The sequence below is a fragment of the Ambystoma mexicanum genome, chromosome 5p (genome assembly GCF_040938575.1).
Source record: "Ambystoma mexicanum isolate Mex_15411 chromosome 5p, UKY_AmexF1_1, whole genome shotgun sequence".
Lineage (NCBI taxonomy): Eukaryota > Metazoa > Chordata > Amphibia > Caudata > Ambystomatidae > Ambystoma > Ambystoma mexicanum.
This window is the reverse complement of record NC_090930.1, coordinates 22,388,557-22,409,497: the sequence shown is the minus strand read 5'-3', so window position 1 is coordinate 22,409,497 and position 20,941 is coordinate 22,388,557. Positions and strand designations below refer to the sequence as shown.

The 20,941-nt window shown below is 50.6% G+C and overlaps 1 protein-coding gene across 3 annotated transcripts in view; it reads left to right on the top strand.

Annotated features, from left to right (window-relative positions):
• OGT (O-linked N-acetylglucosamine (GlcNAc) transferase) overlaps window positions 1-20,941 on the top strand; it is an 810,702-nt gene that overhangs the window by 442,552 nt on the left and 347,209 nt on the right. For all 3 annotated transcript variants that reach the window (XM_069612350.1, XM_069612349.1, XM_069612348.1), the window contains exons 11-12: window positions 1,458-1,559; window positions 20,081-20,260. In XM_069612350.1, coding sequence (XP_069468451.1) covers window positions 1,458-1,559; window positions 20,081-20,260 — 282 coding nt within the window. The remainder of the gene's footprint in view (window positions 1-1,457; window positions 1,560-20,080; window positions 20,261-20,941) is intronic.

Below are 20,941 nucleotides of genomic sequence, written 5' to 3'. Positions count from 1 at the left end.
TCTGTCCTGCACGGGATTGTTGAAGAAAGCAAACAAAGTGGAGTCACTTTAGTTCCAATAGCTGTAGATTCAAGAACACAAACTCGTGTCCCTCTCCCTGGTTAATCCTAACCAGCCTTGAGAATGATATCCAGGTGTTTTATGAGTTGATTGGTCCCACCAACTCAATGGAAGAAGCCGTCCTTGACGGAGCTGCTCTGTCGAATGGAGTTTGGCAATTAAGACCTGCAGCAGGGCTTCACTGGGCAAACCAAAGGTCCAGTGGTTGCAGCAGCTGTCCTCTTCCAGCACATCAACGCTGCCTTTCAGTCCAATAGACTCGCCTTTTAAACATTTTTCTCCCTTTCATTCCAGCCTGGATGCCATTGCCGGACAGTCAGCCAGCCAATCATGCCAGAGTGCATTTGGGTCTCCCAGGACACTAAGCACAGGGAGTTTCGGGCACCTCCCTCACTTCCGGCCCACCCCATACACTCCAGTCCTGAAGCCTGCCAAAGGCACACAAAGGGAGCCAACCTGGTTTGGCGCGCAGAGACAAACACTAGAACGACCTTTCCAAAAAGAAATGGTGAAAAAAGATTGGGACCCGTTTAAACAAAGGGGTTTAAGGTGCCATTTTGAAAAACATGGCTCCCATGATTTTTAGCTACCGGTTTTCTCGGTCGGGAAAAATCATGGTACTACGTTGTAAAACCACTGCCACCAGCCTTTTCAATAGGAAAGGGTAGCATTTGACTGCTACATGTGTGTTTAGACACAGGGGATACTATGTAACCCCTCCAGCACTAAATTGTAAGATGGTGCGTGCTGGATCTATGAATTTGGAAAAGACTAGTAAAGTCAATTTTACTTTACCTTCTCTGGGAAACAGTAGTTTATCCGAGCGAAGGTATTAAAACCTTTAAGTCTAAAAGACATCCCTGTGTCACTGCACTGAGGGTGCTGTGTAACACACATGAAAAGATGCCTATGGTATCTAAAACTCCATAATCGGAGAACACAAATGTAAAACGCACATCAAAATACATGAAAGAGTGGGGGGGAAAGGCTCGCCCTCTCTCCAGGTAAAAAAAATCTGGTCCTCACAATCCAGCAAAGTTACTGGAGGTCTCTAAGGTGAAAGGAATTGGCATTTTTGTGAGAATTCTCCCTAACACTGTGCACAACTCAAGCCCTTCTTTCCTGTTGAAGCCATTATCAACCACCCCTACAATGCGGACTATGAATTGGAGCAGTGTTACTTTTTCTGTTTGTGACTTCTCATCACCCTGCTCAGTTTATAGGCTCAATCACCCTACCTCGGAGTGCCTGGTATACTCAAAAGGAAGTTTAGGGAATCCACTGAGGTTCAGTGTCTAAGGAAAATCATAACCACGTCTTTTGTGTACTTTTATTGATGTATTGCACCAAAATGCACAAACTGATTTCTTTTTTTTAATATGTATTCTGCATTGCAGGACTCTGGAAATATCCCTGAAGCCATAGCTTCATACCGTACTGCTCTCAAGCTTAAACCAGACTTCCCTGATGCCTACTGCAATTTAGCCCACTGTCTTCAGGTAAGAGTCTCGGATGAGGGAGACACTGGTTGTCTCCTAGTATGCTAATCTTACAAGTCTTCGTCTTGGAGGGCTTTTCCCCCATGTCCTTCCTTCTATTTCTCCTAATATTTGCATTTTTTTAAATGTTGATCTTCCTTTCACTTTACCTCTTTGTAGAGACAGTTTAAAGTGGTGTTAACTGTTCAAAAGGTGCACAGTAACTCGAAGAGCAAATGTGCACTCTGTAAAATACAACTTTGCATTGAGAGTAACCTTTATTTTAGTTCAGTTATTCCATGATGTTGAATTCCTGAATTATAATTTCATGCACATCACATCTCTTCAATGTAGCATGTATTGGTTGGGTACAAATCCCTGTTTATATCTTGTGTGCCCCCTGTACCTTTTACTAGTTACTTTGGATTACACATCACCTTTCCTCCCTACCAGGCTAAATGCAATGCTTGTGAAAGAGTGGCTTTGTATTGTGTGGTTTGCCTTGAGAGTCCTTAAGATTCCTGTAAGGATGTTGTTTCCAAGTCATTTATTAGGGTAGGATTTGGAAAATCCAATTTGGTGTTGGCAAGGCTTGGTCAACCATTCTTGAGCGAATCCATTCACTTAAGCAGGGCTCAAGCAGTAGGGCTGAGCTGAGGGGGGAGGGGACACTTGTGCACTAGAGTTACAAATGGCACATCAAAGCCCACACAGATAAGTTAAGTAGTACATAGTAACATGAATTTATTTCTGTCCTACACTAAGGCACACTTTATATATTCAAAGGGAAGTAAAAAGATGTATGTATGTATAAATATTTCGGAGGCTTGTGGAATCTACTTGGATCACATGTGCTGCGTAGGACATCTAGTGGTAGCCGCAGAGTATTAGTTTTTCGAAACTCAAAGGGACGTAGTCGGGCTGTGCCCGTAATACTATTCCTAGTGTGACGTCCACTGTACGCATGGTCCTTTACGCGTCAAAGTCGCTCAGATTGTTTTTTTTCCCATCGGATGCTGAAAGCGGAGTTCCTGCTGGCTAACACCATTTATTATACAAAAATTAGAAATAGTTTATCTTTCTGTCCTGTTTTAGCCATTTCCTTACAACCACTTAGGCGACGTCTCCGAGGACTAACTTCGTCAGTGTAGAACTTGCCTCGTCAAACTTCCACATGGCCCTGGAAGGCCGCTCCGTTCCTCGGCCCTCACAGGAGTGAGTGTGGGGGGTGGTACATATCTTAGGTAAACTAAGAGAATGCATATTTCCCCTACTTCCCACTTACTCCTGCGTCCTGTCCCCTTTCCTCCATACTGTATGGGCGTCCCTCGATAGCGACGGGAGACAGAACCTTTTTCACCAGAAAAAACCTTCTTACTCTTTAAATTTAGATGCATGCAGGGGCGTGGCCCTGGGAACATGCACTCCCCTGACGCCGCCCACCAGCACCACTCCCCTTTTCCATGTCGACCGCAACGGACCGCTTTCACCAGCACTCCTGGGTTTGGCTTTGGCCTTGTAATAGCACACGCTCTTCCCTGGATACTTTCTTCTGTTTTTTGGTCTTAATCGGGTACTCGGTCCTCTGGCGCCATGCTCCTCCCCAGCAAATGTCGACGTCAGCGGGCTTCAGCAGGTGTCCAGCCTGCGAAGGGCTCTTCCCTACGTCCGACCCCCACGCTGTTTGCTTCTCCAGTATGGGGTCTGCCATGGATTCGCATGAATATTCCCCAATGTCAGGCTGGGAATCCTCGGTAAAGAAAAAATCAGTTTAACTTCTGAGCTGTCTTTCTCCTAACAACCAATCACTGGCCTCTGCGTATAACTGCCCCCGGCCAATGACTACCCTCTACCTAAGCCCCTCCTCTGGTATCCAGCTTCAGGTTTTTACTGCACATTCAAGTGTTGGGAGTCATCATGCAATAGCTCTCAAACTTTTTCGAAGAGCTTTACTCTATTTTTTCGGTCAGTCAAGCCTCAAGCCCCACCGATTAACCTTCCGATTAACAGGAACCAGTTTTCGGATTCTTCAGCGCCCCTCAAGGGCAGATTTTCGTCGAGTTTCTTCTTGGAGGATTCCAGAAGCTACTTTGAGGCCTACACTGCGCGTATATGGCAGAGCAGGAGGATGAGACTGCGCCTCTTCAAGGTTTGTCCCGGCTGCAACCTACGGAACGTCTTTTTGGATGGACATTACCCGTGCCTCTACTGCCTGCATTCGGACCAGACACATGTGGAGGATGACTGCGTGGCTTGTCGGGAGATGGGGCCACACACGCGGCTGACCAATGCAAGCTCTTTAACTAGTGGCTGCAGGCCAAGGCCCCTGCTCTGGTTGAGACCTGGCAGCATGACTCCCCTGCCCAGAAGAAGAAAACGGAGCAGTCTTCTAAGACCTTTGAGGGCGCCCCTCCCGGGGGGGTGGGTCCAACATAAGGCTAAGCACTGTGAATCCACTGCCTCGGGGAGTGCTGTTGCGATTGGCTCCTCGCCGGCCAGGGCCAGTTCAGGGTCTCCAGCACCTTCGACCACGAACCAGCGCTCAGTTTCTTCAAAGAGTAAGTCGGACGATCTGGGCAAGCTTTTGGAGAAGACCCAAGCCGTACCGACAGAGAAGGCCATGGGTGAAGGGGGGTTAAGGCCGCGGGCAAAGCGGGGTGAAGGCCGCGGGCAAGAACATGAAGGCCCAGGTGCATCAGACAAAGACCCACACTTCCATCAAAGTTGTGGCCGCGACATTCACGAAGGCCGCTGGGGCGGATTCGTAAGGCACGGCCCCTAAGGTGAGTGTTTCCTTGCCTGCCAGGAGGGAGTCCTCTTTCCAGCCCATCGAGGAGACTCCGGAGAAGGTGATGCCAATCATTTCACCGAAACAGTCTTCCCTGGTCGCAGAGAAGAGGGGGGGGGGGGGTCACGACAGTCCTCCAGGGCACTTACATTTCCTCAGAGGAACAGCTCACCAGCCTCCCAGTCCTCGAGGAGGTGAGATGTGTTGAGAGCAGGCCCTACAGGGGTGGGGGGGGAGATCCCGACGAGGTCGACGACGAAAGTGACTGTGATGACGAGGAGACCGCGGAGCAACAGGGCGACAGAGCGGATCAGCCTAATCTGCAAACACTCCAGTTGCCTCCACCCCAGCAGCCACCTGGGGATATCCCAGTGGACATTCTTGCGGCTCTGCATACCTTGTGCTCGGAAATCTGAACAAGGATGCTGCTTGCGCCGTCAGCCACACGGCCATCGGAGGAACCACCACCCAAGAGGAGGAGAGTTCACCCCCCCCCCCCTGCCTTTTCACCCCTCGCCTCCCTCTCTCCCACAGAGGGATGACACGAAACCGGACATGACGGGCGGCGGCCTGGGGGAATCGCCTGTCCCTGCCGGCCAGATAATCACTGCCCAACGAGATTGGCTCATTCAGCTCCATGCTCCTTAGGGCCTCAGAGCTGTTGCAGCTCGTCCCGGAGGAGGAGAAAAAATAGGGTTTCCTTTACCAGCACCGGGAGGTGAAAATGAAGACCGTACTTTCGAACCCGTTATTGGATAACATTTGGGACGAGGGATTGTCCCTTCGGCTCCGGCGAAGAGGGATCACTACGAGAAGAAGTACAGAGTGCCAGACACTGCGCCCTAGTGTTACGGTCCCAGCCGTCTCCAGGTACTGTGGTTTCGGCCAAGAAGTCGTCTACGGGCTCATCTGTCATGATCTCTGCTTCTAAAAGGTCAGGGTTTTCCCAACTCCCTTGGAAGCAGATCCATAACCCAGGTTCCGAGTGCCAACCAGTCCCAATTGGGACCTTTTGGACCCAGTCCTGGCGCCAGTGGCACCAGGCTCATAAATATGCCCAGTCCCAGCGCTGGAAGCGCCGGGCTCATAATGCTTGGGTGGACTTTCCTGCAGCAGACCATGCTGCTTACTTGCCTGCCAGTTGAGCCTATGATCCTCTTCTGTTTGGAACTACTTTTCCTGTTGGGTGGGGCAGGAGCCACTCCCTAGATTCGGAACACTGGAACTCTTCTGGAAAGCAGGAACTCTTTTCTTACCTAGGCGTGGCTGTGGAAGGAGTAACCTAAGCACTACAGGAGGCTATTTAAACCACACCCAATGGATGAATCTTGCTTTGCGTTATTCTGCATCCTCTGCAGCAGAACGCTCATCGTGTCTTCTGCATCTGATCCTGGGCCTAAGGAAAAAGGCTTACCATCCTGAATCCAGTCTTCAGCAACACCTATAAAGACCAGAAAGAACAGGTTAGCATTACGGGCTTCAGTGACAGCTCTTCACTTACCTGGTCCATCGGCTGTCACCAACGCCTCGCGCTGCATTCCGGCATCTGAAAGACAAAAGCTTACCAACTCTTCGCACGCTCCGGAGGCCTGCGGCGCTGCATCCCGCATCTGAAAGACAAAACAAGGTGCGTTTAAAGACATTGGGGAACTTTAATACTCACGTGCCATTACTCCTTTCCCCATCTAACCCAGTGGGTATTCCGGCACCCTGCAGCCGCTCCGAACTTGTACCTGCAAAATAAAAAGACAGTTAGAGCGCATCGTGAAGCAGGCAACAATCGCTTACTTGCGTGCTTCCAGGCGCTTCTATTCATCACACGGGCTCCATCTTCAACTCACTTCAGCCCGTCATCCGCCATCGCCGGAACCCTGCAAAACAAGAAACATCATTACTAAAGACTTTAAAGACATTAGAATTACTCGAAACTTACCGTTCGTGCAGTAAACGACGGACAGCAGTCCTCTGAAGTCAAGAGGCCTGCTCCCCTTATCCAGTGAAGAAACTGGTTACAGCACGCTGCCCCGAGGCAGATGGAGAGCATGGCGTTCACTTACCTAAGGTGAGAGCGTTAACCTTTGGGGTTCTACAGGAGAAGAGAAAGGGAAGAAGAGAGACATTCAATAACCCAGTTCCTTAATCCCATATTTTCTATCTGCAGACATCTTACCCTTCAAGTCAGACATACAGTGCACAGAGGTCCAGCCCAAAGAGCCAGCCGTGTGTTACACATCACCTTTGAAGATACGGTATACGCCCAGTCAAGACCGGCGCCTCTACGGGAATCAGGTGAGCGTTACATCATCCTTGTCTCTGCCTCCTACCCCCCGGACGGTGATGGGAAGAAGTTGGATGCCGTGGGGGAGAAGAGTGATCTCGTCAGCACCAACAACCATCAAGGCTGCTAATGCCCTCACCATTGTGGTGCGTTACGACCGGGAAATTTGGTTCAAGATGGGGCCCTCCCTCCTGGACTTCCTTCCCGACGACAAGCGGGCTGAGGCATTGGAGATTCTACAGGGAGGAGAGGTGGCTTCGGACCACGCCATTAGTGGCCAGACTTTTTGTCGATGCTGGATTCTGCCAAATGGCCAACAGCTTTTACCTTCGACGGCAAGGCTGGCAGAGGGCCACTAATTTCCGCCAGGATGTTCATTTGAAAGTGTTGGGCATGCCCTTCGATGGAGACAATCTGTTTTCTATCATCGCTGGACTTGGAAGATGCCTATACTCTATTTTCACATCCCCATGCACAAGGGACACTGCGTACCTACGCTTCGTGGTTCAAGGACATTACCAGTTCAAGGCCCTTCCTTTAGGGTTGAAGTCGGCGCCACAAGGGTTTACCAAGTGCCTGGCCCCGGTGGCGGCGCAGTTGCATCTAAGAGGTATCCACGTGTACCCGTACCTGGATGACTGGTTCATCCAGGCGAGCTCAAAGGACATTGCAGTCGACCACACGACGAAGACTGTCCAATTCCTGATGGACCTAGGGTTCTCGATAAACTTTGCAAAGTCTTGCTTGACTCCATCGCAGGACACTCTGTTTCTGGGAGCACGACTCAACACAGTGGCGTGCCTGTCGTTTCCGTTGGAGGAGAGGATCGCGGACATCCTAGTCAAGATACAACGGCTGTTGGCCCTGAAGATTGCAAGGGTAAGATCCATCAAGTTCCTACTCTGCATGATGTTGTCATGCATTTACCTCATTTGGCTGTGCAGGCTGCGGATGCGTCCGCTGCAGGAGTTCCACAGTGCCCGTTGGCTGCAAGTGGAGGGGGGTTTCAAGGACCAAATCACACTCGACAAGAGTTTCCGTCGAGCAATACGGTGGTGGGGAGTGCATGCACATCTGTCCGAAGGTGCAGATTTCTCCATCCCACCTCATCAGGAGACCATCACGACGAACGCCACCCTGGAAGGATGGGGAGCACATTCCGTTAAGTCTTCATGCAAGAGGCCTGTGGCTACTGGAGGAGAAGTCGTTGCACATAAATGTGTTGGAGCTGCGGGCAGTGTTTTGGACCCTCAAGTTCTTCCTTCCGTCTCAAGGGCAAAGGGGTACAGGTCTTCACGGACAACACCACCACAATGTTCTACATCCGGAAGCAGGGGGAAACAGATCCCTGGCGCTCTCCAAAGAGGTGCAGGACCTTTTGGCACAGGGCCATGGCCCAGGGGATGTTCCTCCCGTTTCATCTAGCAGGAGTGAAGAACACCATTGCCGACTCTCTGCAGGGAGCTCCGATCTTGCCACGAGTGGGAACTTCAGCAGGACCAAGTGAATCACCTGTTCCGCAGATGGGGCAATCCTTCACCTCCACCCCCTCTGCCGAGGGACCAGACAGACGACAACGGACGACGGCGGAGTGGACCTCCCGTCGCCAGCAGCCAAGGCTTCGCCACTCGACGATCGGCTCTTTCCACGCCATCACCTCTAGGGCCTCTGAGCTATTTGAGCTGAATCCCGAGGGACAGAAGGAGGGATTCCTTTATCAGCGTCGAGAGGCCAAGAGGAAGACTGTGCTCTCGATCCCGCTGTTGGATGACATCTGGGACGAAGAACTGTCCCTCCTGAAGAACCCGTCCTCGGCTCCAGCAAAGAGACCGGTACGAGAAGAAATACCGGGTTCCAAACTCTGCACCTAAGTGTCTCAGATCGCAGCCCTCCCCAGACTCTGTGGCGGCCAGGAAGAAATCGGCAGGGTTGGCAGCTTAGACTTCCACTTCCCCACTGGACGGCGAGGGAAAGAAACTAGACGCCATTGGACGACAGGTCATCTCGTCGGCAGCAATGACCATTAAGGCGGCTAAAGCTCTCGCCATCGTGGCCCGCTACAACAGGGAGCTTTGGTTTGAAATCGCCCTTCTCCTGGACTTCTGGACAAGAGGGCGGAGGCACTTCAAATCCTACAAGAAGGCGAGGTGCCATCGGATCATGTCGTCACGGTAGCCACGGACATCACTGACACCGGCTTCTGCAGATGGGCAACGGCATGGTTGGCTGATGGCCACCAATTTCCGTCCAGACAAGGGTACTGGACATGCCCTCCGACGGGGACAACTTGTTGGGCAAGACGGTGGATGACTCTCTATAAGCCATCAAGGCAGATACAGAGACGGCCCGTGCCTTGGGCACACTCCAACAGCGACGGCCGTCCTTTCGGACCACCAGAGGCAAGTCCCATGGTGCCTCCAAAGGATTCGGTGGCAACTTCTCGTACCGTCAACCACCCTGCTCCTCGGCCAAGGAAGCCTACAGGAGCCGCAGCAAAGCCGGAGGAAATAGCTTGTCGTCGTCACCAAGGACCCCAAAGTGGGTTGTCCACGACGAAGCAGGATTGTACCGGCCGTGACGTCGGGCCCCCACGCGAGTACTCCAGTGGGAGGCCGGCTGGCGAACTTCATCAGCGTGTGGAAGTCCATCTCCACCGACCGTTGGGTGCTGGACGCCCTGGCCCATGGAAACACCCTGGAGTTCCAAAGGAAGTGTCCCCGCATTCCACCAGTGGCCAGGCAAGAAAACCACATCCCACAACTGCTTCTAGAGGTACGAGCGATACTGAGAGAGGGCGCAATAGAACTCGTCCTGAAGAGGTCGGGTGTGTACTCGCGGTACTTCGTCAGGAAAAAGACCGGTGGTTGGTGACCCATCCTGGATCTCCGCCGCCTCAACAAATGCATCAAGTCCCAGAAGTTCAGGATAGTCACCCTCCAGCACGTGAAGGGGCAGCTGGAGGAAGGGGACTGCCTGTCGTCGTTGGACCTGGATCACACTTATTTTCACATCCCCATCCACAAGGGGCATCAAAAGTTTATACGCTTCATGGTCCAGGGGCAACACTATCAATTCAAGGCCCTTCCTTTCGGATTGAAGTCGGCGGCAAGGGTCTTCACCAAGTGCCTGGCGCCAGTCGCAGACCGGCTGCGCCTGCAGGGGGTCCATGTCTACCCCTATCTGGACGATTGGCTCATCCGAGCGAAGTCAAGGGAACTCGCCGTTGAGCACACAGCGAGGACCATCAGCCTACTCACAGAACGGAGGAGAAGCTGGGGTTCTCGATCAACTGTGCAAAGTCCTGCTTTGTGCCATCGCAGGACGCTCGATTTCTGGGATTCAGGCTCCAGTGTCGCGCCTGGCTTCACCGTCAGAGGACAGGATAAAGGCCATCCTGGGCAAGGTTCAACGGCTGTGGACCATGGAAGTAGCCAGGATGAGGTCCATCAAGTCCCTACTCTGCATGATGTCATCATGCATCTACCTCGTTCGGCTGTGCAGGCTGCGGATGCAGCCACTGCAAGAGTTCCTCGACGCCCGTTGGATCCAGTTTTCGGGAAGCTTCGAGGACAAGATCGCCCTCAACGAGACATTCTGCCGAGCGATTCGGTGGTGGGGTGTCCGCATCTGGTGGCAGGCACTGACTTTCAGACCCCGGCACGTCAGACGGTGACAACAGACTCCTCCCTCGAGGGATGGGGCGCGCACACCTAAATCTCCATGCAAGAGGCCTTTGGCTCCCGGAGGAGAAGTCGTTGCACATCAACGTCCTGGAACTCTGGACCGTGTTTTGGGCCCTCAAATCATTCCTCCTGTCCCTCAAGTGCAAGGTGGTGCGGGTCTTAACCGACAACACCACCACAATGTTCTTCATTCGAAAGCAGGGGGGCACCAGATCCCCGGCTCTCTCCAAGGAAGTGCAGGTTCTATGGCACTGGGCCGTCGCCCAGAGGATGTTCCTGGTACCCTTTCATCTGGCAGGAGTGAAGAACAGAGTTGCCGACTCACTCAGCAGGGAGCTGTGCTCTTGCCACGAGTGGGTGCTTCGGCAGGATAAGGTGGACCTACTATTACGACAATGGGGCACTCACCAGATCAACCTGTTTGCGACGGCGACGAACACCTAGTTCCGGAGGTTCACCAGCAGGCTTCACCAGCCTGGGAGCATGGAGGATGCGTTCTTGTTCACCTTGGACGGCCTGTTCCTCTATGCGTTTCCACCGTTGCTTCTGCGACTATCCGTTAACTCGGATGCTTCCGGTGCAGGATGAGCCTCATCACACCGGTGTGGCCGAGGCAGATATGGTATCTGGACCTTCTGGACATAAGATCTTCTCACCCGGGAAGGAGGCGTGATTCTGCACCATGACCCAGGGTTGCTGAACCTGCAGCATGAGTTTTGAGGGTACGAGATCCCAGCGGACTGCAAGGAGGTACTTGCCAATGTCAGGGCTTCTTTGACTCTTAAGTGCTATGGAGCTATGGACATCAATGGAAGAGGTTCACAGTCTGGTGCTGTGCACAGAAGATAAACCCTCTACGGATTACCGCCCATCAAGTGCAGCCATACTTGCTGTCGCTGGCCAGGGCGGGGCTGGCGCGGCCGTCCATCAAGATTCATCTGATGGCCATCTCCCGTTATACCAGAACTCCGGGGCGGTTGTCGCTGTGGTCACATCGCCTGGTTAAGGACTTTTCTGCTCCTTCCCGCCGGTGAAGGCTCCAGCCCCAGCGTAGGAGCTCAATGTGGTGCTGACTAGGCTCATGGGTCCTCCGTTTGAGCCTCTGCATTTGGCGCCTCTGATATTTCTATCATGGAAGACAGCGTTTCTTGTGGCCATCACCTCTGCATGACGAGTGGGAGAGCTCCAGACCCTCTCCTGTAAGCCTCCATACTTGACATTCCACGAAACGAGGGTCGTGCTGAGGATGCACCTCTCTTTCTTGCCCAAGATGCCGTCGGACTTCCATTCTCAACGAGCCCTTGGTGTTACCTGTTTTCTTCCCGTCCCCTTCGTCGCCGGCTGAGAGGGATTTACACTCGCTGGATATGACTAGCGTGCTGAAGTTCTACGTGGACCGCACAAAGAGTTTTCGGAAGACATCACAGCTGTTTGTGAACTTTGGCCCTGTGGACCAAGGGAAGGCCCTCTCCAAGGCTTCTGTTTCCAGGTGGCTCTCCGGCTGCATCACCCATTGTCACCGGATGGCAAACCAACTGTTGCCTGGCTGTCCGAGAGCCCATTCGACCAGAGCGATCGCTGCAACTATGGCGTTCCTGTCTGGTGTGCCCCTGCTGGACACCTGCAGGGCTGCTATGTGGAGGTCGACGCACACCTTCACGAGATTCTACTGCGTCAACTGGGATTTCACCCCGGATTTCACCGGGATTTCATAATGCAGTAGGTTTACCAAAATAACAGGCAGAGATGGAGGCTACCCTAGATTTCACAGTACAGTAGGTTTCAACAGTACAATAGGCCGAGTTCGAGGCTACACCTAGATTTGAGAGTCCTGTATAGTGGGAGAGAGGCTTAGGTTTCCTGCAATTTGTAAATTGTTCCTACCTTATCAGTTGATGCTGGTGGATGGCAGTCTGTTCGGTACTGCGACCGGCTGCTACTGCTGGTTTGCGGGTGGGGTGTGCCTTTGCTGCCACCTTCTGTTCGGTAATGCGACCGGCTGCTACTGCTGGTTTGCGGGTGGGGTATGCCTTTGCTGCCACCTTGTTGTTGGAGGGGTGCTTGGAGTATGATACTGCGCCTGGGGTCTCGTTGGGGGCACTACTGGTTCTCCTCTTGAGCTCATTCCATTGAGCTAAAACTAGGTGAGAGGGCACAGAGTGCTTGTTTCGTTATCTGCCACTGAAAGGAGGGGGTGAATGTAGGTAGTATGGGCTTGGTATATGTTAGTGGCTTGCCCCTGGCCTCCCCTGCTGACACCGGCAGACAGTCTGGAGCCGCCCTTTGCCTTGGGGCCCTAAGCTGCAGGGGCTGCACGGGCAGATGGGCTGCCCTGGGAGGGTGTGTTTAAAGCCGCAATTAACTAATCAGGAGGAGGGGGGTGTGAGTGAGGAGGGAAAGAGGGTCGGGTATGGGAGAAGGAGAGGTTCCACACGCGCACGGATCGCTGTTGTAATAAGTTAACCCAGGCTAACAAGAAGCATCTCTAAAGAGTATCTACTAGCTTTTTGATAATTCTGTACAAGTATTTTAAATTGTATTTGATTGCCACACATATTGCCCTTTTTAAAGAATGCTCATTTAAATACGACCGTTAAATAAAACCTTAAGACCTTGAGTTTAAGTGTTATTTGGATACTTTTTATTGGTGAATTTCAATGCTACAGCTCAAGTTTACCCCTCTTGCGATAGGTCTGGCTGCCCAGTCACACTACAAACTTGTGTGGTACAGACCTATACAAATAGGTGGGTTACCTAATACCAAAAGGATAAGGGTTGTCTAGTCTACAGGATACATCAATTCTCCAGCATTGGATCTTTCATGGATTGACATGCTTAGAATATTCCCCGTGAGGCTTGGAACCCTCCATTTCCCTTGGAAAACTTCAGCACTTTAGTGTCCTATCGACGTCCTTTTGGGATGCTTACGCACCACGCAATAGGATGTAGGGTATAAATAGAACCTTCCCGCGGCTTCTCCTCAGATTTCAACCGTCTCCAAAGTGTTGGGATCACTTTGTGTTTCTATGCTTTTGTGGGTTTTAGTCCTTTCTTTCCCAATGTCGGGGAAAGCGTTGTTGCGCCCTTGTGCTACGTGCAGAATGAAAGGGATGGGCCCATGGACTACCTCTATTGCCTCTACCCTCATCACTCCGCGGATACCTGGACGTCTTGCAGAAAACGTTGAAGGACCGCAACAGGCGTCTGATATCGTGGCTGAACGAAGGGGCCTACCCTCCATCTGAGGTAGGATTGGTGCACAGTCTAGCATCGGAGAGGCCTTCCCCCGCAGTTCTTCGCTGATAGGTGTCGGCTGAGCCTCCGGCAAAGAAGCCACCCTAAAGAAGAGTCGTCCCTCTTCGGGGAAACATCTGACGAAAGGGGCTCCTTCATCGTAAAAACATGGTCAGTCTGACCACTGCCGAAAGCCTGAAAAATCATCTTCTACTACTTCGAAAAAGGACAAGAAGGACTCTTTGAGACTCTCCTCATCAGGAGACCATCGTAGGTCCAAAGACTCAAAGGCATGATCACCTGACAAGTCTACACCACAACTGCCAGGGCCGTCAACGGGAGTCCCGTCAACGACTGCTTCACTGCCGGCTACACTATCGGTCTCTACAGTGGTGTCGTTGGCCCCAGTGGCAGCAATTGACGAGGGCCCGAGGTTTTCATCGTCGGCCGTCGATATACCAGGGTTGTGGCAGCCTTCGGCGTATGACACCATTCTACCGGATACCCTACTGCAACAGGAGTCCGCCCTCTCGGTGTCGATGGAGGAGGAGCGGGAGCCTGTGGTTCATCCAACAAATCTCGTTTTACAGTGCGTGGGCCCTTTGACGGCCGGAGCGCAGAATGTACCGCCTCCTCTGTTGAATCTGCGGTCGGTGCTGTCTCCAATGTCCTAGGGTCTCCCATCTCCTATGTTTCATCGTCACCATCAAGAGACCCAACGTGGGAGTCTGATGGAGAAATAGAGGCTCCTAGGAGTCCGGCACAACAGTCTCCCCCGGATGACAATGGGGCTTTTCATGCCATGATGGCAAAAGCCTGTGTTGAGTTTCGTCTGACCCCATACGAAGAACGGAAAGAATGTTTCTTATTTGACCACATGGGAAAGAGAAGAAAAGCAGTATTCTCCGTTCCGATCCTGGGCCACGTTTGGCAAGAAGGCTTACGTACCATGCGCCATCCATTTTTGGAGCCTGCAGTTAAGGGCAGGTTAGAGAAAAAATTCAAGGCCCCGGACTCTACGCCAAAGTGTTTGTTTGCACAACCTTCTACTGAATCGGTGGTGTCAGCGGCGGATAGCAGGAAAGCCAGAACACAGCACAAGTGCACAACACCTCCTGACAGTGAAGCTAGAAGGCAAGATGCTTTTGGAAAGAAGGTCCTAACAGTGGGGGCGACTACAGTCAAGGCAGCTAACTCGATAGCGATTCTGGCATGCTGCAACCGCGAAATGTGGCATCGCCTGGCCCCCCATATTAGAACATCTGCCCGAAGAACACCGAAAAGCAGCCATGCTATTGTTGCGTGAAGGTGAGGAGGCATCAAATCACAGCATTGACATTGCTGTAGATTTAGCAGAACAGGGGTTCAAGCAGATAAATAATGGTGTGGTATTAAGGAGGCAGGCCTGGCTAAAGTGCACAGACTTTAGGCCGGTGGTCCATTACAAGGTGCTGGACATGCCCTGTGAGGGTGAACAACTGTTTGGGGAACAAATAGATGAAGCCCTCAAAGGCATGAAAGAGGACTCTGATACAGCGTGGTCACTGGGAGCTTTACAAAGCGGGTGAGCCTTTTGCCCCTTTCGTCCCTTCCGTGGAGCTTCAGGGAACACTTGATTTGCTGCATCCAGAGACCGAAACTACAGTCGGTCTGGATACTCCTCATAACGATACAGGCTAGCAGTTCAGGCTACACGAAGAAGCCGTGATTTTCCAACATCCAGAAGGAGAGGAGGACAGTCTTCTTCCACCAAGAGTAAGCAATCGAAATCGCAGCAATGACAGTCTTCGAGACGTCCTGGGAGGCAGAGCGGCCCTACACGTCGACAAATGGGAGAAAATTACATCAGACCGTTGGGTATTGGACACGGTCAGGCTGGGCCACTCTCTGGAATTCAAGGACCCACCACTTCCCCATTCCTCCCATGTATTTTGCGCAACCTCATCTTCACATCTTGCAGCTGGAGGTTGTACTTATGCTGCAGAAAGGGGCTGTAGAATTGGTTCCAGTGCCCGAGAGAGGTCAAGGGGTTTACTCCCATTACTTCGTGGTCAAAAAACACAACGGCAAGTGGCGACCCATTCTGGACCTTCGGGCCCTGAACAAGAATCTGCAACGCCTGAAGTTCAAGGTGCTTACACTTCAGTAAGTCATCCGGGCGGTGCAGCCAGGAGAATTTCTAGCGTTGTTGGATTTGCAAGACTCGTATTTCCACATACCTATGCGTCGACGACACAGAAAATTCTTAGTTTGTGGTGGGTCAGGATCATTACCAATTCCTAGTGCTCCCATTCAGTCTAAAATAGTCTCCCAGGACGTTTATGAAATGTGTAGCGCCGGTGGCTTAGTGGCTCCGACAAGGTGGTCATCGCGTCTATCCTTATCTGGACGACTGGCTGATACGGGGCTCGTCTCTGACGGTGACGCAGGCAAGTCTCAACGTAACCATGCAGCTGTTGCAATGGTTGGGCTTCGGTCAACTTTGAAAAATCATTTCTTTCTCCCTCCAGGAGCTTGGTATTTTTGGGCGCGGAATTCCAGACTCCGGTCTGGTGAACCCTTCGGTCGAGAGAATTCAAAAACTCAAGCAGAAAGCGGCAGAGTGGAGAGTCGCAACGAGAGTATCGGTCAGGAACTGTTGCTGCTGGGAGCCATGGCGTCATGCATTCCGTTGGTGAAGGACTGTCTCTTCATGAGACCAGTGCAGGAATTTCTGGCAGACCGGTGAGCTCAAAGTGGCGGATTGTGGTCCGACAAGGTGGTGATCAACAGTGACTTGCACAAAGCGCTTCGGTGGTGGCAACTCTGACAATCTGACGCGAGGAATGCCGCTACTGGAGCCAAAATTTCAAGCTACAATTGTGACAGATGCCTCTCAAACAGGATGGGGAGCTCATCTGTGATCCTTCCAAGTTCAAAGTCAGTGGTCTCCAGTCGAATCGAGTCTTCATATCAATGTGCTGGAACTGAGAGCGGTTAATTGGGTGCTAAAATCGTTTTTGCTGCCCATACAGGGCTCGGTTGTGAGGGTGCTGACGGACAATACAACCCGACCACAATCTTTTACCTCAGGAACCAGGTGGGCACGAATTCCAGAACGCTCTCGAGAGGCTGAGCAACTATGCCATTGGGACCTCAAATAGGACTTCAATATTGTGGCGTTTCATCTACCAGGGGTTACGAATGTACAGGCAGACTCTCTCAGCAGGTAAATGAACCAGCTCCACGAGTGGCAACTGAAGGACCAGCAGGTGTCGAGCATTTTCAAGAAATGGGGTCGTCCATCACTGGATCTCTTCGCCACCCGTGAGAACAAAAAGTGCAAGCAGTTTGCCAGCAGATGGCCCAGCTAAATTCGCTGGAGGATGCGTTCTCGTTCCCGTGAACGGGCAGGTTCGTGTACGCATTCCCTCCATTTCCACTCATTCGGCAGAACCTCCAGTAAATTCAGAAATGCCCATGCTGTGTAATTCTGGTGGCCCCATACTGGGCCAGGCAGCCGTGGTTCTCGGACCTACTCATCTATCTGTAGCAGAACCAGTGCGGTTTCAAGTGACACCAGACCTTCTGTTTCAAGACAAGGGGGCAGTGCGGCACCACGACCCGGGCGCTCTCAGCCTGACGGCTTGGCTCCTGCTTCTCTGGGTTTGGATTACTAAACATTCCTAGGAACTGTCGCCACATTTTAGAGGCGGCTAGAGCTCCGTCCACAAATGTCTCCTATGCATGCAAATGGTTTTGTGTGGTTTAAGGATCAACCTGGGATAGACACTTTAAGCATTTCATCGGAACAAATTCTGCCCTACTTACTACACTTGGCAAAGCAAGGTTTGGCATTCTTCTCCATAAAGGTTCACCTGGCTGCCATTTCCAGATTGCCTCGGAAGAGGCACGCTTCCCTGTTGTTGAGTGATTGTCTCGTTAAACATTTTCTAAGAGGATTGTTTCAGACTTTTCCTCCGACTAAGAAGTTCCCACGTGGCTGGAGTCTCAATCTTGTGCTGTCGGCACTGAGGAAAGCCCCGTTTGAACCTATGTCGTCGATGCCCCTGAAATTTTTGTCATGGAAAATGATGTTTTTAGTGACCATTACCTCAACAAGAAGAATATCGGAGTTGCAGGCTCTAGTGATCCTCTGTACTTGCGTTTCTTCAAAGATAAGGTGGTGTCAGCTACTAACCCGCACTTTATTCCAAAAGTGGCAACTACGTTTCATAAACTCTCTTCTATTGGGCTACCATCATTATTCGCTTCGGCTTCCTCATCGGCGGAAAAGGCGCTGCATACGCTGGATGTTAAAAGAGCATTAAAATTTTATCTGAGTCGTACTCAGGAATTCAGACGTTCAAGAGAACTGTTTGTGGCTTATGAACCCTCAGTAAAGGAAAGAGCAATCTCCAAACGAGGTCTATCGCACTGGGTCTCATCAGCTATTTCTTTGTCACTCTTAAGGCAGGAAAGCCTTTAGAGAGGTGCCCGAAGGTGCTTTCGACCAGATCCACCACGTCATCAGCGGCATTATGGTTGGGGATTCCGCTGGTGGACATCTGTCAAGGGGGCCGCCTGGTCGGTGCCGCATACATTTACTCTGCATTATTGCCTGGAACAGCAACGTGGTGCAGATGTACAGATGGGACGTGCAGTCCTACAATGCCTCCTTCGGTAAGGTAAGCCCCCACAGCGTGGGGTACCTGTTTCAATGTTACAATGGCTAATGTTTTCTTGCTGGTCGTATGTGTTGCGTTACTAATATATTGGTTTGCATTACACGCCACCATGTACGAGAAGTACTGCCATGTAATCTATTCTAAGCATGTGAATCCATGAAAGATCCAATGCTGGAGAAGGGAGTAGTTTCTTACCTGTAACTCCATTTCTCCAGCGTTGGTATCTTGGATGGATTCACATGCGCCCGCCGGCCTCCCCTGAATGCAAACCTAGTTGGTGCCTCTACTTGAGGTTAAAATCTGAGGAGAAGCCGTGGGGGCGGGTCTATTTATACCCTACGTCCTATTGGGTGGTGCGTAAGTGTCCCAAAAGGACCTCGATAGGACGCTAAAGTGTTGAAGTTTTCCAGACCGAGGGATCCCAGCCTGACGACTGGAAATATTCTAAACATGTGAAACCATGAAAGATGCCAATGCTGGAGAAATGGAGTTACAGTTAAGAAACGAATCCCTTCTTGCTTAACACACACCTCCATAATAGTTGCAATTTAATAAGGGGAGTCGTCTTGAGCCTTCGAGCTACCGGGCAATTGTTTTGTTGGACATGGAAAGCAACATTTTTGCTACATGTGCTAAGTAGAGAGGATTGGAGTAGTGACAAAGGATGATTATCGAAGTTCTCGACCGTCTCAAAGAGGGCCACTGGAACAGATCCTAGTGGCTCAACCTAGCGAGTGTGGACCTGCGCCTAGCATTTTACAAAGTGGCTAGAGCAAGGCTTTTAACAAAACATCTGAAGTTGGGCCTCCCTAAACACATTGAGGATATTCTGGTTCAATTACATAGTGGTACTGTGGTTAAAGGAGAGGCTAAACTTAAATGGAGAGGTCTCTCCTATATCGATCGTGGTTTGAGGCAGGGGTGCATTCCCCCCCTCCCTCAACCCCCCCCCCCCCCCCCCCCCTCCTCCATAATATATACTTTGCCGACTTGGCTGAGTTTTTAAAGGAAGCAACATTTGTACCCCCGAGGGTGAAAGGAGGAATGTTTTTTTTTTTTTGGGTGGCTTATGCAGATGTTCTTTTGCTTATAGATAAGACACTGATGGGCCTGCAGAGACTTTTGAACCGTTTAAAAGAATATGTAAAAAATGAATAGCCTGTTGGTGTATCCAAATAAATCTATTATCTTGTGGTATAAGGAAATATAAATCGACACGCTTAAAATAGTTAATGGGTTCATCTGTATTATCTCTTGTTCCCACAGTGAAATATTAAGAATTTGGGCTCATTAGGCCATTAGAGTATATTAGTTAGACCGCATTGTGGGGTAACGGTAGACAATACGCGGCCTGAATGTATTATATTGTGAAAGTACTGTTGTTTTACCCTGCAGCCTTTGATGCAGTTTTTTATATGTAAAGTCGTCACTTCATTACTATTTGGTTTGCAAGTAACTTGTAGGTATGAGAAACTGAAGTTGGGGTATTTGGAGTAACTCATTTGGAGGTAAGTATTGTCTTTACCAATTTGTGTGCCCATTACATGCTTTGCTTTGAACTGGGTTTGAATTAATTGGTCTCTTTGGTGCAATGGACAGTCTTGCTATTAAACCGTTAACTGTAACTGACTTTGTGTGCCAGTGTTTCCTTGAACCAATTGTGTGCTTTAAGTACCGCGTGCCTCACTTCAGCCGTTTTCCCTCTTAGGCTAAGCGTGGGTGCTCTGCCATTGCTACCAAACCTTTGCGTAGTTCAGGCTGAACCTAAGGGGCACAACCCTATCCCCTAAGGTGGATTATTCCACGTTCTGTCACAGACAACTTGTGTTAAACTCACTAAAATAATTTTTCCTCCTGCCGTTTGACACTCACTTTTTGTTTATTCCGTTTAGATTGTGTGCGATTGGACAGATTATGATGAACGAATGAAGAAACTTGTCAGTATTGTTGCTGACCAGTTGGAGAAGAATAGGCTGCCATCTGTTCATCCACACCATAGCATGCTGTATCCACTTTCGCATGCCTTTCGCAAGGCCATAGCAGAGCGGCATGGAAACCTGTGCTTGGACAAGGTAAGAGCACTGCATAGCAGCTGTTATTCATGGGTGTTTGGTATGAAACATGTATATCAATTGTACAGTGCATAATTGAATGCAGGGTGTCTTTTGATGCCTACAGGTGTTACATATTTAAACTTGTCAGCGTATGGGCAGATTGAGCCATTTCACTTGAACATTGCTATGGTTTGTGGGATGCACACCACCATTCTCCATCTACTCACTTTGTCCTAGAAAACAAATAAATATTTGTGCGGATTGTGAATCTGTTTGGATTGACATACTTTGCATAGACTGCTTTCTAGTGGTTGGTGCCAAGTATTACATCTTGATGGTTTTCAATTTCGACAGGGACATACCTGTCACTCACTACCCTACGTATCCACGTGCCCATTGTCCTTCATGTGTCGATGTTCTCAATCCCAGAAACTGGTATGATATTACTAGAGACAGTCTCTAAGCGCAGGACTGTTAGGGAGAATTCTCAGAAATGTGCTAATTCCCTTCACCTGAGAGACCCCCAGCAACTTTGCTGGATTTTAAGGACTTGATGTTTTTAACCTGGACAGAGTGTGAGCCTTTTTTCCCCCACTCGTTCATGTGTTTTGATGTGCGTTTTACATTTGTGTTCTGATTATGGAGTTTTAGATAACTCTACAAGCATAGTCTTCATGTGTGTTACACAGCACACTCAGT